Source organism: Leuciscus leuciscus (genome assembly GCF_965113295.1).
Source record: "Leuciscus leuciscus genome assembly, chromosome: 8".
NCBI lineage: Eukaryota > Metazoa > Chordata > Actinopteri > Cypriniformes > Leuciscidae > Leuciscus > Leuciscus leuciscus.
This window is the reverse complement of record NC_138732.1, coordinates 37,225,640-37,242,057: the sequence shown is the minus strand read 5'-3', so window position 1 is coordinate 37,242,057 and position 16,418 is coordinate 37,225,640. Positions and strand designations below refer to the sequence as shown.

The window sequence follows — 16,418 nt, the reverse complement described above, 5'->3', positions numbered from 1 at the left end:
AACAATTAGTGCTTTATCGACATTGACTAATAGGTCTGAGAGAAAATCTGCAAACTCTTTTAGGAAATCAGCGTAAGGCCCTGGCGGTCTATATACGGTAGCCAAGGCTAGAGATAATAGGGATGTTTTTCTAACATCTAAGAGCGTAACATTTAGTACAAGTACTTCAAATGAAATAAACTTATAACCCATTTTCTGGGTAACATTTAGAATATCTTTATAAATGGTTGCAACACCTCCGCCACGGCCAATCAGACGGGGCTCATGCTTATAACAGTATCCAGGAGGAGTAGACTCATTAATACCGAAATAATCATTTGGTTTAAGCCAGGTTTCAGTAAGGCAAAGTATATCGAAGCTATTATCTGTGACTATTTCATTTACAATAACTGCCTTAGGTGTGAGTGATCTAATGTTTAGAAGACCTAGCTTTAGAAATAGTTTTTGTTTACTAATAGCAACATTTTCTGTTTTAATAACAATTAGATTTTTCCTAGATCCTGCATTAGATTTATTATTTGATCTCACTAAACGAGGAATAGACACGGTTTCTATGCAATGTTCTACACTAGTATTTATATCAGTTGAATTGGTGCAACAGAGACTATGATTTGGACTTTTGGTTACTAGTCAAAGGGTATTTAACATTTTGGAGATGTTATCTGACAGAAGATCCACTCCGAATCTGCTTGGGTGTAAGCCATCAGCACGGAAAAGCCTAGGACGCTCCCAAAACAGATTCCAATTATTTACAAATAGCAGTTTCTGCTCATTGCACCATGACATTAACCATTCATTTAGCGCAAATAATCTGCTGAACTTTTCATGCCCTAGTCGGTACGTGGGAAGCGGTCCTGACACAATGATCGTTGTTTCAGGCGATGTAAGTAAAGATCATGTTCCATGAAGATATCTTGTACATTTCCTACCGTAAATATATAAAACATTTATTTTTGTGAGTGAATGCAGCACAATCGTGAACATAAATGGACAACTTTAAAGGAGATTTTCTCAATGTTTCGATGTTTTTGCACCCTCAGATTCCAGATTTTCAATAGTTGTATCTCAACCAAATATAGTCCTATCCTAACAAACCATAAATCAATGGAAAACTTATTTATTCAGCTTTCAGATGATGTATGAATCTCAAGTTCCAAAAATGTACCCTTGTGGTCCAGGGTCTCAAATGATGATTCCAATTGGATTACTGCAATGCTCTACTGGCAGGTTTTCTAGCCAGAGCGACTAAGCCCCTGCAGATGATCCCGAACACAGCAGCACGTCTGCTCGTCAATCAGCCAAACAGAAACTTCTTCACACTTCTCCTGATCTGATTCCTTCACAAGGCACAAAGTAACTCTCCAAAGCCTTCACCCTCACTGGTCGAATGAGCTGCCAACCTCCACCCGATCTGCGACATCACATCTTTCAAGAAGCAGCTAAACACTTTATCACTTTACACTCTTAAAGGGATAGTTCCCCCAAAAATGTAAATTCTGTCATTAGTTACTCACCAACATGTCGTTTGTAAAACATGAGAATAAACCTTGCATGTCAAACAAACATGCTTGAGCTTCCGTTTACAACAACTGATGTGTGAGTTGATCAATGTTTATGTGTGAATAAAAACCTAAATTCAATCTGTTCATCATATAAAGTGATCGTGTCTCTTCAGAATATTTGGACTAAAACACTTAATTTATATGGATTAGTTTTACAATCTCTTCATGAACTTTTTGAAGTGTCAAAGTGGTAGTTGCATAGCTGTCAATGGACGGACAGTGTAATACATTAGATAATACATTTTGATTAAATTTCCAGGAATTCAGATGGTTAGGCCCAGGTGCTTCCCCAACAAGCCTCTGCTGCCCTCCCTTCAGACTAACTGTCCTCAATGACTCTCTAGAGCACCTGATCTCCTCAGCTAATCAATTCATGAGATTAGGACTGGAAAATACACATTAAAACCTATGATTTTGCCTGGTCTTACTATTCTTCATTCTGTGTTGCACATGCAGTTTCTTCTGTTCCAGTTACAATCCCTACAGTATGGGCCTTCATCGTCCATTGTTTTGGGTCTAAAAAATTGCAGCCTTCATCCATTAAAGCACTAGAATAAGGAATTAAATTCCATCTAAGATGCTTGGTTCCCGAGATGCACAATACGCACAATAACTGGAATTTAAAACTTCACTATGTGAAGAAACAAATTATCAATAAACTGTTGGACAGATATAGGCTACACTAGGATTTGTGCGCTCGACATTTCTTCGCTTTGTGCCGTGAACTTTTAAATGCACACGTTGTGCAGCGCAGCGCTGCACCATCTGCACCCGCGATGCGCATACGCGCTTTGTGCGCTCTGTTTTGAAGCGTTTCATATTATCATGGTTTTTCCTATATTTTTTATACCTAGCCTGCACAATACATTTAAAATAGGCATAATTTAATTGTATATTATATTGTATGCACTAAAGCTGGTGAAAACCTATCTCAGATCCACAATGTCAGATGACAGATTAAGCAATTTAGGTGAACTAAGTATTGAGTCAAGGAGGGCAAAGGCCTTAAATCTAGATGAATTTGCTGATCTTTTTGCAAAAAAACCCCCACAAAAATCGTAGAATACAGTTAATGTGACTGATTCTGAATATGTAATGCAAATCTAAAAAATATAATGGAAATGCACATTGTTGAATGATTGTAAACATGGTATTTTGCCTGATAATGCCTATAGTGCAGTGCAGAAAATGATATGACAACAATAAGGTCTAAACTGGCCCCTCTAACAGTACAACTGCCCCCAGCTTGCCCCCCCCCCCCCCCAAGTTGAAATGGTCTAGAACCGCCACTGCTCGCGGCACGAATGTAACAATTCTACAAATAAATAAAACATATCCAGTTAACTGGCAGAGCATTCATTTCGTTCGTTTTTTTAAATAAGAGAAGATCTAGCGCTGAAATGTGTTTTTTAAATCAAAGTGCTCGTTGCCGCTGCGATCAGTGGCACGGATACAGTGTTTTCTCGTGTGGCTCGCGCACACACCGCACTGTCTTCATTTGGACGCGCGCTTCAATCCGTTGTGGATACTCTAACATAATGCACACAAATGTGTCCCTGCTTGATATACAACCACTGATTAACATAATCGGTTTTGATGAGAAGAAAAAAAACTAACGTTATACGGGAAAAATAAAACTATACGAGAGCGGATTTGAACCCAGAACCTCTGACACACTTGGCTGAAGTTCTACCACTGGACCGTTAAGATACACGTTGGTGAGGTAGGCGGATTCTCGATGAAAATTCTCGAACTGACTTTTTTCCCCTCTAAAATAAATAGCAAAAAGTCATAGCTGAGACTATGTGCATGATTATGCTGTATTATTCTACTTGATAAAAACGTATTGCAGCGAGATTATGCGTGCAAAAGAATTAGAACAGCTACGTCCGTGTGACTGTAATTCATACGCAATTGAGCATCCACATCAAAGAGCAGGGCCTCGCATTTCAAGTTCGCACAGGGCCTCGCACCCCACCTGCGACGGCGCTGCCTCTCTTCCATGGTCCAACACCTGAACTACCGCACTCATTCACATCCCAACGAGCCACTGTTGACAAGACATCATGACAAGATGCACACATCACCTACATCTCCTTTGCCAATATTGTGGTCTAGCTAACCTCTAACCTCTACACAGCGCACTCCTTCCGCATCGGAGCAGCCACAACAGCATCTTCTACCATCCCTTTTCCTCTGCTCAAAAGAATGGGATGATGGACATCTGCTTTCCAATGCTATATTCGCCCATGAACTAACGACATATTGCAAGCCCAGAAAACCATGAGCCATCACACTCTATAGACTCAACCTCTGTTATGAACAGAACTCGCTAATCCATTCTAATGTACCACTTACTCAGTTTTTTGGGGGATTGATAATACATTTCAGAGTCAACCTACGTATTTAAGTACAGTCTTTTTTCTATAGTTCATCTATTCATTCATGATCAGACTCTGAAGACTAGCTCAGGGAACCGCCTTCCCTACCCTCTTGAGGTACGCTGCAACTGTTGATTTTAAGGGGTTAATCCCAACTCAATGACTTTGAACTACATTATTGTGTAGGGGGATTTATGCCTCAGAAATGTATCTCAAACTGTCTAGTATGGCTGCTGAGCCCCTTGTAGCCTAAGCCTTTCGCCAAATCCAAGAATTGTCAAGAAATTGTATTATTCTCAAAAGTGGTCCTGACAGAAATCACACTGTACAACATTGATCTAATAAACTTGGGTACAACATGTATGTAGAGTCTACGATGATGACACCTATTGTATTGTAGGCTACGACGCAAGATAGTATAAAGAATAAAACTTCATCAGCATGTGCTATTGGTAAACAAACAGACAAGATTAATCACACTTCGGCAATTGTGGTTTATATGTGCGTTGAAAAAAAGAGGAGAAAGTGAAAGAGGAGAATATGGATGCGGTCATGGCTTGGGAATGGAGGCCAATTTGGCATGTCAATTTTGCAAATGAGTTTGAGGTAAGTAGTTTTAAGTTTTAGCGCCATGTCGTGTTGATCAATACGCCATTTCATGCTGCATTTGGAACCTCTCTCACTATAAATAGCGCAGTTCACAGAGCTCCTCCACATAGCTCTTCTCCAGACCTCTGGAGTTGTTTCATCGTCTGTACAGGAGCAAACACACAAAGGAGGAGGTTGAACCCAGCTGCAGGATCTTTATTGACAGTAGTGGGAAACAGGTAGTGAACAGGTTTTTGAGCTTAACCTGATCAGAGATCCATCCAACAGTGGAATCTCTTGATTAAGATGCAGGAGGAATGAAGAAGATGGGAGATTATAACCTCAAGGGAGATTGATGAAGATCTGAGTGTTTGGAGAAGCGAGTGCAGGGAAAAGTGGGTCTTTTGGGAGGGAGTTTGCGGTGAGTATATGTGCAGTACTTGATTAGCAAGTGATGAGAAACAGGTGTGTATGATCTGCAGTTCATGGAGAGTGGGCAAAGAGTGAAATGAGCCCAGTGCAGGTGTAACAGTAGGATTATAAGAGGAACATATAAATACAATATTGAAGACTAAAAACGTGTGTAGTACTAAGGTTGTGCACAATGAGTGAACTGATGTACAGGTGTATGGACGGTTGGAATACACCCAAAGAATTCACGTTAAATGCTAAAAAGAGGATCATACTGGGGCTTGAAGGTTCTGATTATCATATTATATTTTTCTTTCATGATTGGTGATAGTGGTAAGTAATCAACCTTACAGTGGGCTGGACAATCATTAATAAAAGAGCTTCTTGCATATGTTATTTCTATCCCTGAGGCCGAGTGCATGAGTGTGATCTATATTTGACACCGAAGTGTTTGGTTCACCCGTTTACTGTGGAGTCAGCTGTGTCGGATGGACAGACTGTAACGTGAGATTACACGTACTTCCTCACTTTACTGCACCTTATACCTACCCAGACAACCTGCAGTCAAGCTAATGAATATCTTTACCAATAGCCCAGTCTAGTGCCTGTCTCCATTTCTTTTACCGTGTAGAAGACATCCTTTCAAAGAGGGGGGCAAGAAAGATTTGCTGTGTACTCTCTTTGAGAGGGTAAGAGGGCAACAAGGTGGGTTTTTGTCTTTTAACATCCTTTAGCCTTGGTTTTGTCAACACACTGGAATTTAGCCCACGCTAACAGGATACACTGGTAAGGCTCCAGGTTGTGAAGTAGGTACGCTGGTGGGACACGTGCAAAGAAATGTTTTTTCTTAGCATGAGAGGTGGCTAATAAGTTGCTTTGACAGAATGGATATTTATGTAATTAGACATATATGTTGATTTGCTCAAAGAGGATTTGCTCATGTTTGACAGACAGACATTACATGGTTGTGCAAAAACTATTTCTGGCTTCAGTGCTGATACTGAAACATCTGTAGGTGCTTAAACTCCACTGTTCAAAAAGCTATCCAGATTATTTTTTGAGGATATATTTGCAAAACAATAATCCAGTTGGTTAAACTAGTAAGCAGACAAAGTGTATTAGAATGCAATCTTTGATGTAGGGCCACATATTTTTGATCAACCAAAAGGAAATGTAATTTAATTTAATATTTTGTATTATCCCAACATGAAACTTCAATTGACATAAAAAAATGCAGAACCCTTTGCAGAACCCTGTTCTTATCTTTCTGTATGGGATCTGGAGTTTCTATTTGGTTCTTTGGAGTTCTTGATGTTTCATTTTAGGTTCTCCAACAGCATATTAGATTTTGTGTGATTTAAGGCACCAGTCCGATTTTCAAAATAACTAGTTCTTTCTCTAAAAAGTTCTTTATGGAATTTCCATGGAATGTATTTCCTTATGGAATCCCCCCTCCAGACTGTAAATCCTTTTTATTGTAAATGGACCCTTTTATTTTGTAAGGTGTACCTCACTTTTGAATGAAAGCACTTTAAAAATCGTATTCACAAGGTAATTTGTGGAAACAATAATGATAATTATTACAAGATAATTCTTATAGTATCACCTGAAACTGACACAGAGAATACATTTTTCTGATTATTTATTTAATAAATCCCTTTTTTAGCTGTTTGCTCAGTTTACTTAACTAAAATGAGCTAAAGCAACACAATTTTTTACATTTTTGCTTAATTATCATTTGCACTCAATTTTATTCCGCCAAATAAAACAAAATTTGTCAAATGTTAATTTAACTTAATCCTTAATACTTCATGCAGTCCTTAATACAAACAGTATTGGGACTGCATGAATAATTTTTATTGCATTGACTGAAACTGAGCAGTGGATTTCTAGTTCCCAGTATGCTTTATAGGGCTGGATAAGGATTGTACATTTTGAAATTAAGTGCTAATGTGTTTTGAATGAAGGGAAAGACCTGTTAATGTTTAATGTTCAGTTATGTTTGACATTTAAAAGAGTTTCTGGTGATTTTTTTTTTATTTTTTTATTTTTTTGGTTACCATTGTTCTGAAGAATAAAGCTTATGTTTAGGCTGAGGGTGGCTACATTCAATCCAGTTCAATTCAATTCACATTTATTTGTTTTTCGCTTTTCACAATAGATATCGGTCTAAAGCAGCTTTACAGAAAATGCATGAGTCCACATTACAATTTAGAGTGACCTGTTATCAGAGGTGACTAATGAATTTCAGAAATGTATACAAATCACAGTAAGTTAACATCATATATTAAGTTGTGAACATAATGATCACAATATAGAAAAGTTTTCATTGGTGTCTGTTGATTCAGGAGTTGGAGTCGTCCAACATGTTGGGCATGTAAAGGTTTTTGTAAGAGGCTAGATCAAAAACTGGAGTTGACACTCTCCAGTTATCTCAGAATGGGCATCCCGAGATAAAACAGAAAGCAAATGGAAAGAAATTAGAGTAGCTGCTGTTCATAACATTTCAAGCTAAGATAATCATGTGCTTTTGATTTGATATAAACGGAGTACAGGGTTATGAGATGCATTATGTGAATGATTGGCTAAAGAGATGTGTCATTAATCTAGATTTAAACTGGGAGAGCGAGTCTGAGTCCAAAACATTATCAGGAAGGCTATTCAGGAGCCAAATGCGAAAACGCTCTCCCTCCTTTAGTGGTCTTAGATACCAAAGGTACAACCAGAAGCCCAGAGTTTTGTGATCTTAAAGAGCATGATGGATTGTAGGGTGATAGAATACATACAATACAAAGATGCTGTACTCAATAAGCCATAACGCTCACAGAAAACGTCAAATGAAATTGGTGTGATCTCATTGAATTAAGATAAATTTTACACGTCAGTACAACAACACTAGTTTAAGTTTGAATCAATCTATTCAACTGTGTGGAAATGTGTGTCATAATTTTATTAACTTAGACCAACAAGCATTTTTGAGTGAGATGGCACTTTCAAATCCAAACCAGGGTGAAAGATTTATCCTTCACCATGTGTTTCTAAATGCAACACACAGAAGGCACAACAAAATTAGCCCAGGAGCTGCTCAGGTTTCGTTGCTTCACTCTATTGAGTACCAGTGAAATGACAGTAAAGGGGTTAGGCTCAGAGCATTGCAAAGGATAAAGTCAACGATCTGTTTACCAAACTTGCTTAAGCGTACTTTGAAGTGTGAAGACATTGAGCGTGCAGAAAAGAGAGAAAGATTTTTCTCAAACAAAGGTGTTTTTTTGTTGTTTTTTTTAGTCGTGCTCATTTGCAACTTTACACCATGCACACTACAGGATGACCCTTCTTGCTATTGTTGTGTAGGGTCTACTTTATGCCACAGGATTTTGTGTATTGGATGTGGATTAAAGGTGATATGTGAGTCTTTCTCAAGAACACTAGTGCAACTTTCTCCACCACTAGTGCAAATTGTAATTGTGTGTTAAGATAAAATCTTCCTTTCAACAAATGTATGTATACTAATAAACATAATAAACCCTTCATGCCCTGATTAACTCAGTATTTCTCTTTTCTTGAATTTTCAAGTGTCTCCTACTGGGCTCATCAACACGCGCTGGAGATACTGGAAACATGGCACAGTAAGAGACCGACAGATAAAAACATGCTCTTTAAAGATGCTCTATGATCATGCTCTAACCCTAACCCAAAAAATGTCAACTCTGTCTATATTTACTCACATTTAAAACCTGTCAGGCTTGCTTTCTTCTGAAAAAAATGAAACTGTGCAGGTTACCTTTTTCATGCAGTTACAATGAACAAGTATTCAAGGTTTCATAGCACCAGAAGTAGTTTCAGTGTGTCCCTTGCATTTAGCAACTAGAAAGACTTAAAGGTGCAACGCGCAACATTTCATGTTAAAAATACCCGTTTTTCTAACCCATACATGCTTAAACAATTGCCTGATGGGCTGAATGAGCCCTTCTCTGATCACTGCGATTGCCTCTATAATCCTGTACAGTAAAATAAATAAGAGGGATTCGGGACGGAATTTGAGACTGGGCGTGACGTCATGCGCGTTCACGCTCACCTGGCTATGTCTGGTTGCAGTTTCGCTTGTCGCCTGAGGGGGCATAGTTCTGCAAAAACTCAGAGACTTGCGCATTGCACCTTTAAAAAATACTGGTAACATTTTATTTTAATGTGTCCTTGTTACACGTTACATATTTACATGCCGCTAATCCTAAATCAAACCCTAATCCTATAAACCTATAAGTACATGTAGTTAATTCATATTAATCAGTCAATTGGTCCTCACAATGCAATGTCATTTATTATAAATTTGAGTAAAGTCCCTCTGTGCCCTCTGTGATGAAAATCAAGTTTTTAACGTTGTTTATATGTCTATGTGGCGTTTTAAATATGCTTGAAGACAAACCATGTGCAAATTTATAAGTCAATAACATTTCGGAGTATTTTCTCTTTAAAACTGCAGTGATCGCTGAAATCGTTCGCGTTTGAAATTGCTGGTGTTTCTGACATCACAAACTACCTTGTAACCAATCACGTACGTCCTAGCGGGCTTTAGCATATCGTTAACTGCTCTGAAGCAGGGGAGTCTCAAGAGATGCCAGGTCATCCTGCTATATTTTTCTGTTGATATGAAAAATCAGGTAGATTTAGCAATATAGCGGGTATATGATGTATAATGAACTATATACCTTTCTCCGTTCTGAGTTGTTCAAAGCGTTTCTAAGGATACTGAGGCAGCGGTCTGACTCTGAGATGGTGAACGGGAACATGATTCATGTAACATTAGCAAACACTATTAGCTGTTTTATAACATAGTCAAGCAAAAGGCTAATCATATTAATTACCGACGTTGTAAGGAGCGATCCCATTGTGCAGCGTTTTTACCTCAGTAAGTTGACTGAGTGAATCTGTGAGCTGGAGTGAATAAATGGAGGCGGGGCTAATTAGCATATTCATAGATCCACTTGTACTAAATGAAGCAAGGGTGTCGAGTTACAGAAAGCTACTTTAAGGCATGAAGAAATTTTGTCACAGGAAAAAAAAACGTTTAAATATGTAATTTTGGTGATGAAAGATTAGTTTTAAGTGATACAATTATTGACTACAGGAGGACTTTAACAATTAGTTCTGTAGATTTCTCTATCTTAAAGCTTTAATGTGTGTCATACTTGTTTTGTCATAAACTTTACGACGCTATTTTCTAACTCTTCAGGGTTCCGAAAAAAACCTCAACTATGTCCCTAACTATATCATCATGTTCCCGTGAAACATCCTCCTCCTCTTCATCATCATCTTCCTCAACAGTGCTTCAGCAGAGACACTCCACTTTAGTACAGCCTCTCTGCATCAGTCCTCAACTGGTAAGAACATAAATATAGATCAAATAATTTCTGTTTTTTATAGGTAATCAGAGTTGAACTTGAATGAAGTGAAGCCTTAACAGTTTGTCAAGGACTGTGGACAGTTGACTTGAACCAATCTGCCATTTTTGGATCGACTTCTTTAATCTGAAAATTATTAGCTTTCTTTAATCTTCACAGAAACCATCCTTCTCAGGGTTTGCTCTTGTATGTTGTGCTTTGTGATTTATAAATGAATTGCTTGCTTGCTAATGCTGCACTAAACGTTTGATTTGACTTTCCCCTGTGCCAGAGAAAGGCAGCTGAGGTTTTGAATATGTCCACTGTCCTGCAAAGCTAAAAAAAAATCTAACCTGGTTCTGAATCCCATTTTGCCTGCTTTATTTATTTTTAATATGATTATTATTCAAGTATTCTTTTCATGAAGAAAAAGTAAATTTTTCATTTGTAGCAGAAGAGTATGTTATGACGTATCCTATTACCACGTCATAAAATTACATCTTGGAACCACAAACCATTTTGTCGCATAGTTACATGCATCCTATCATCATTAACACGACAGATAACGTCCTCGTTTAGACACAAACTAAGGGCACGTCGTTTACAGGACACTGATGTAAAAAAACGTAAAAGTTTTTCACGTACAGGTTAAAACGTAGTCAAAATGATCTCTGTTCACACGGATCTGCAAAAACAATTAAAAAGCTGCATTCTGCTGTCAGGCCAGTAGTTGGCGATGTAATTTTGTCAGGAAACTACATGCCTATAAACTGAACACACATGCTAATTATGTAACAGTTTCCACAAATCCATGTTTTTGTAGTTTACATGGAGACAATAACGGTATCATTTAAAAAACGTGCACTTTGAAACCCGTTTTCAAAATTTTGTGTTTTCAGGCCTCCAAAATGCCGCTGTCTTGTAAATGAAAGGCCAAAACACATAAAATAAAATAAAAACATGCCATGTAAATGGACAGTTCCTGGAGGGCCACAGCCCTGCAGAGTTTAGCGTCATCCCTAATCAAATACACCTGATCCAGCTAATCAAGTCATTCAGTCTTAAGGGCTGTTTACTCAACACCGTTTTCAACTAAAAACATAAAACCTTTTATGTGTTTTTGCCGTTCATTTACACGACAGTGGCGTTTTGGGTGCCTGAAAACGCAAACTTTTGAAAACAGGTTTCAGAGTGCACATTTTTGAAACCAGTTTCCGTGTAAACAACAAAAATGTGAATATCTGAAGACGATGACGTCATGCAAATGCTTATTACGTGTTCAGTCTATAGTGTTTACAGAATACATCGCTTTTAATCATTTTCGCGGTTCTATGTGAATGGTGATCGTTTTGACAATGGTGTTGTCTGTACGTGGATAACTCAAGGAAAAACTTCTCCGTTTTAAGCATTGTTATCGTGGAAACGTGCCCTCATTTGAAAACTACAGGTATGTGTGTTGGAGCAGGTTAGAACTAAACTGAGTTTTGCAAACTATAATAGTTTTTTTCTTTTCTTACAAGTTTCCATATTCAAGCATTAAACTTAGAAATGTACATTTTTAAAAAGTGCTAAAGCACTGACGGTCTCACACGCATTGGCGTCCACCATTTTTACTCGGCCAAAGCACAATGAGTAGTGGGCCACATTAGCCGTTAAAGCAGGGCAGGACAAGACAGGCAATCTTTTTTTTTTATTTTTTTTAGCTTTTAGTATGAATATGTTGGCCTTGAGGTTATGAATAAGCTGGTGTGCTTGCATTTAGGAAATATAAGCATTCAAAACTTAAGTCTCTCACATAAGGATTTTTATGACATCACCGCGAACTTCAGCTTCTCATCACATCTTCTGTCCAATCAAATGCTCTCTAGAATCTAAAGCTCCGCCCCCTATGCTATAAATACCACCTGGCCAAAGCGAGAGTTGACACTTCACGGAGCGATACGGGTTGGAGATGTGAGTTCGGTTGCTCAAACGTTCGCGTTTTATTCCGTTTTCCAACTGTACGTTGGTTAAGAATGAAATGGCTCGAATTTATTCCTCTACTATTGAATCCGACGCGCTCGGATTCGCTTCCATGGTGCTGTCAAGTACGACTTGCAGTCTGTGAGGTAAACTAAATGCTATTGGCTGTTTGAAAAAGGGGAGGAGCCATTCAATATGTCCCACCTTAGCTTCCTGTTTCAGTGGAAATTACGTCAACACACCATACAAAGCTGCGCGTTTAAGGCACTTCAGTGGGCCTTTAAACATGATAGTGTGTTATGCATTTATATATATATATAAATAACCATACTTCCAGCCTAAACAGATTGTTGATCTGTGTTTTTGTCATGTTTCAGGTTCAGAACACAAATCATGGTTCAGGAAATGCTGGAGTTTCTCCAACATATGTCAAGGTAATAAACAATAACATAAACCTGAAGTTGACTGGATCAGTCTCTGGTTGTGATTTGACGCTGTGAGCTCTGATGTGGTTGTGTCCTGACAGCGTCTCCATGACGTGAGCACCGTGAAGGGGCAGCTGGTGGTTCTGGAGTGCAGGATCAGAGGAACTCCTCCACTGCAGATCTCCTGGTTCAGAGAGAATGAGCAAATCCTTGATTCGGCAGACTTCCGTATTCTTAGAAAGAGTGAGTGGAAAATGTAGCATTATTTTACATGTTCTCTGTTTAAAGGAATAGCTCACCCCAAAATGAAAATGCGGTCAATGAAAGTAATCTTTACACAGCTCTTTTCATATAATAACAAATCATAGTGACCATGTCTGGGAAGCTCTAAAAAGAAAAGAAAAGAAAAAAACACCATAAAAGTAGTCCATATGACATACTATACTCCAAGTACGGTAGCTTTGTGTGAAGACCAAAATTTTGGTGTTTTTTTGTTTGTTTTTTTGCATTCACTATTAAAAAATATGCACACAAAAAATGTTTTGGTATCAGTGCCACTTTGGCATTTGTGCACTATTTTTAACCTGAATACAAAGGATGGAAAATACCAGCATATAGGTTTAATTTTTCAAAAAATGTCATTTGAACTATTGCTTTAAAGATAATAATAGGTATAAATCACCTTCCATACAAGTCAATAAACTAAAACTGTTTCTTATTTTATTTTTGTCCTTGTCAGAGGCAAGTTCAGCTTCTGTTCCTGGTGAGTAGACATATCTCTCAAATGGATAGTGCATAAATGGATGGACTTATTCATCTTTTGAGAGATAAACAAACAAGAGTTAAAAGCCTGACGAATATGTTTGTTTTATTGCAGAGGAATTGTGCACCCTGGTGATCACAGAGGCTTATCCAGAAGATTCTGGAATATTTAAATGCACAGCATCGAATCAGTTTGGAACAGCAACATGTAGTGCCATGCTTGAAATATACACAGGTAACTTGATTGTTTGATTCAATGCATGCTTACAAATAAATCTAAATGAATGTATGATGTATGTATAATTATATTATTATTTTACAGAAGTACATTATAACACATGAATGGAAAAACACAAAAATAAAAACACACTGCTTAATTTTCTTGACACAACATGATGATGACTCCTGTATACAAAACAAACACAAAAGCCCATGTATCCCGATGGTCCCACACAATCTGAACCTCTGTTATTCATTAAATTCTACATTCCTCTCCACACTGTTTAATACATTGTACCAAGTTTAAATCCATTCCATGGAATTCTGCAGAAAAACAAGGCAGCAGATTCCATTTGGGCCTCCTAATGAATTGATCTATTTTACTGATCCATATGTATATAATTGATCTATTTATCTAAAACGACAAGTGAAGAAACATACTACATTCAATGTTTAAAGGAATAGTTCACTTTTCATTTACTCACCCTCAAATTGTTCCAAACCTGTATGAGTTTCTTTCTTCTGCTGAACACAACGGATGATATTTTGTAGAATGTCAGTAACCAGACAGTTGATGGACCCCATTGACTTCCATAGTAGGAAAACAATACTATGGACGTCAATGGAGCCCATCAACTGTTTGGTTACCCACATTCTTCAAAATATATTCCTTTGTGTTTAGTAGAAGAAAGAAACTCATACAGGTTTGGAACAACTTGAGTAAATGCCGAAAGAATTTTCATTTTGAAGTGAACTAATCCTTTAATAATATATTTGTGTTCTTTCAAGACCTAGAGGAGGTTTTGGGAGATGAGGATGAGCCTTCCTCTATAAGCTCAGCTGGACTAGAGCAAGATGAGCATCCCTTGTTACTACAAGAAACACTAATTCCTCCTCCAGAATGGCCTGACAGTTCTGAGGAAGAGACTGCCACCCCTGCTGCACGGTAGGATTTTTTCCAGCATCTGAGGTGTAGCAAATTAGCTGAATATTTAGCTGAATGTATACATTTATCCAAATGAATATTTGGATCAGTTAATAGATTTGACTTAATATAGGAAAATTAATATTACAATCAATTAACCTGTTTGTGCCATGAACTCTCAGTGTTAATTGTTTATTAATTCTAAGAAATGTACATTTCCGGGGTATGGGAAATGTCTTTCTTACTGTACAGTACTATTCAGAGCCTGTAGTCAAAATCTATGATTAGGGACTCCAGTAAATGAGCTTGAGACACGGACAACTTTATGTGTGTCATGAACAAGACTTTATTAACTAGACTAAATATTTAAACTACTCTAACATACACATACATACAAACAGTTTACCAAGGGAAAGAGAGCTGAAGCAGAATATGGGAAAGCAAAAAGTTATAGCATTGTTTGAAATTCAGCAGATCAACAGCCTTGAGCAAACCATCAGTTTAGTTCTTACACGCCATTCTTTTAAAAGGGGCAAGGATACTTAATGTATCAAATAATGAGACTAAGTTTGATACTTGCATTTCTCGCCCATTTGAATTAAACTGTCCTGATGCAATTTGTTGAGGCTCCAGTTGACCTTTGCTGATGTTGTCTTGATGAGAGAGAACCTCTTGATAAGAGAGAACCAGTGGGAGTGAGAGGATCTTTGGTGAATGGAAAGACAAGGCCGCAGCCTGGCACAAGCTTGGGGGTCCTTAGGAAACGCCTCAGGTTACGAATGTAACCTATGTTCCCTGAGAACAGGGAACGAGACACTGCGTCAGAACGCTATGGGGAACGCCTCCACGTGAACCGCTGTCTGAAACGCTCATCTAATCACGGCAATCCTTTTGGCCGGTGACAGCCTATGACATCATCACTAGTGCGACCCGGAAGTATATAAGTGGAGTCTGGAGAACATGTCAACAACTTATCGTCTGAGGGCACTGTTCAGCAGGCATCCCCGAGGAATGGCGGAAAGACGCAGTGTCTCGTTCCCTGTTCTCAGGGAACATAGGTTACAGTCGTAACCTGAGACGTTCCCTTTCGAAAGGGAACTCGCACTGCGTCAGAACACTATGGGGAACGATCTACCCACGCTGCCATGCTGAGGGGAGTGCATGCCAAATTATGGCTGTGACAAAAAACGTCAAAAAACGGCAGTTTCACTGAAATGCCAAAAACGCTCCCCCTTCGGGTCACATACCCGAAAGCCATTGACATTCTGACGTCAGTGACAATATTCCCTATGGCCACTGCCTGAGCTTGATGTTAAGCGAGGACGTTACTTTTGCTTTCACACGAAGGACTTGACCCAGAGCCAGCTCAAGGGCATGGATACCACAGCCTGACTGGGGGGTTCCTTTAAGGGAATATGAGCAGGGGGTCCAAAGGAGTCCCGTCCAGTCCCTTACTGAGGGGGACATGAAGTCAACCCCACATGCCACTAGGGAGGCTGACCTGGTCTAATTTAATGACCTAGTCTTGCCAACAACCTGTCTGTTTCTTAAACAGAGTCTCTAATATATTTTGCTTCACTTGTGGAGGCATCCGACTCTTGTAGTAAGAGGAGGCCAGTACTAGGAACAACTAGATTTACAGGAATAAATGATCCTGATATACTCTAACTCTAAGGAGCCTTCACTCAGATACTGAGAGGCTCGGGGCGAGAATGCTTAGCAAACCGCCACCAATTTCCTCGTTACTAAGCCTAAGCCAGAAATCGAGGTGGCCCCGTGAGGGCCGACACACGAATATGAAGTGA

General features: G+C 38.7%; 1 protein-coding gene across 5 annotated transcripts in view; it reads left to right on the top strand.

Annotated features, from left to right (window-relative positions):
* Positions 1–16,418, top strand: part of myot (myotilin) — a 59,689-nt gene that overhangs the window by 13,589 nt on the left and 29,682 nt on the right. For 2 of the 5 annotated variants that reach the window (XM_082178307.1, XM_082178306.1), the window contains exons 2-8: positions 8,516–8,568; positions 10,173–10,320; positions 12,660–12,716; positions 12,809–12,950; positions 13,447–13,470; positions 13,585–13,704; positions 14,478–14,634. In XM_082178307.1, the coding sequence (XP_082034433.1) occupies positions 8,516–8,568; positions 10,173–10,320; positions 12,660–12,716; positions 12,809–12,950; positions 13,447–13,470; positions 13,585–13,704; positions 14,478–14,634 (701 nt within the window). Of the gene's footprint in view, positions 1–5,426; positions 5,729–8,065; positions 8,204–8,515; positions 8,569–10,172; positions 10,321–12,659; positions 12,717–12,808; positions 12,951–13,446; positions 13,471–13,584; positions 13,705–14,477; positions 14,635–16,418 lie in introns of those variants that run through there. The other 3 variants (XM_082178308.1, XM_082178309.1, XM_082178310.1) reach the window with 3 other exon arrangements.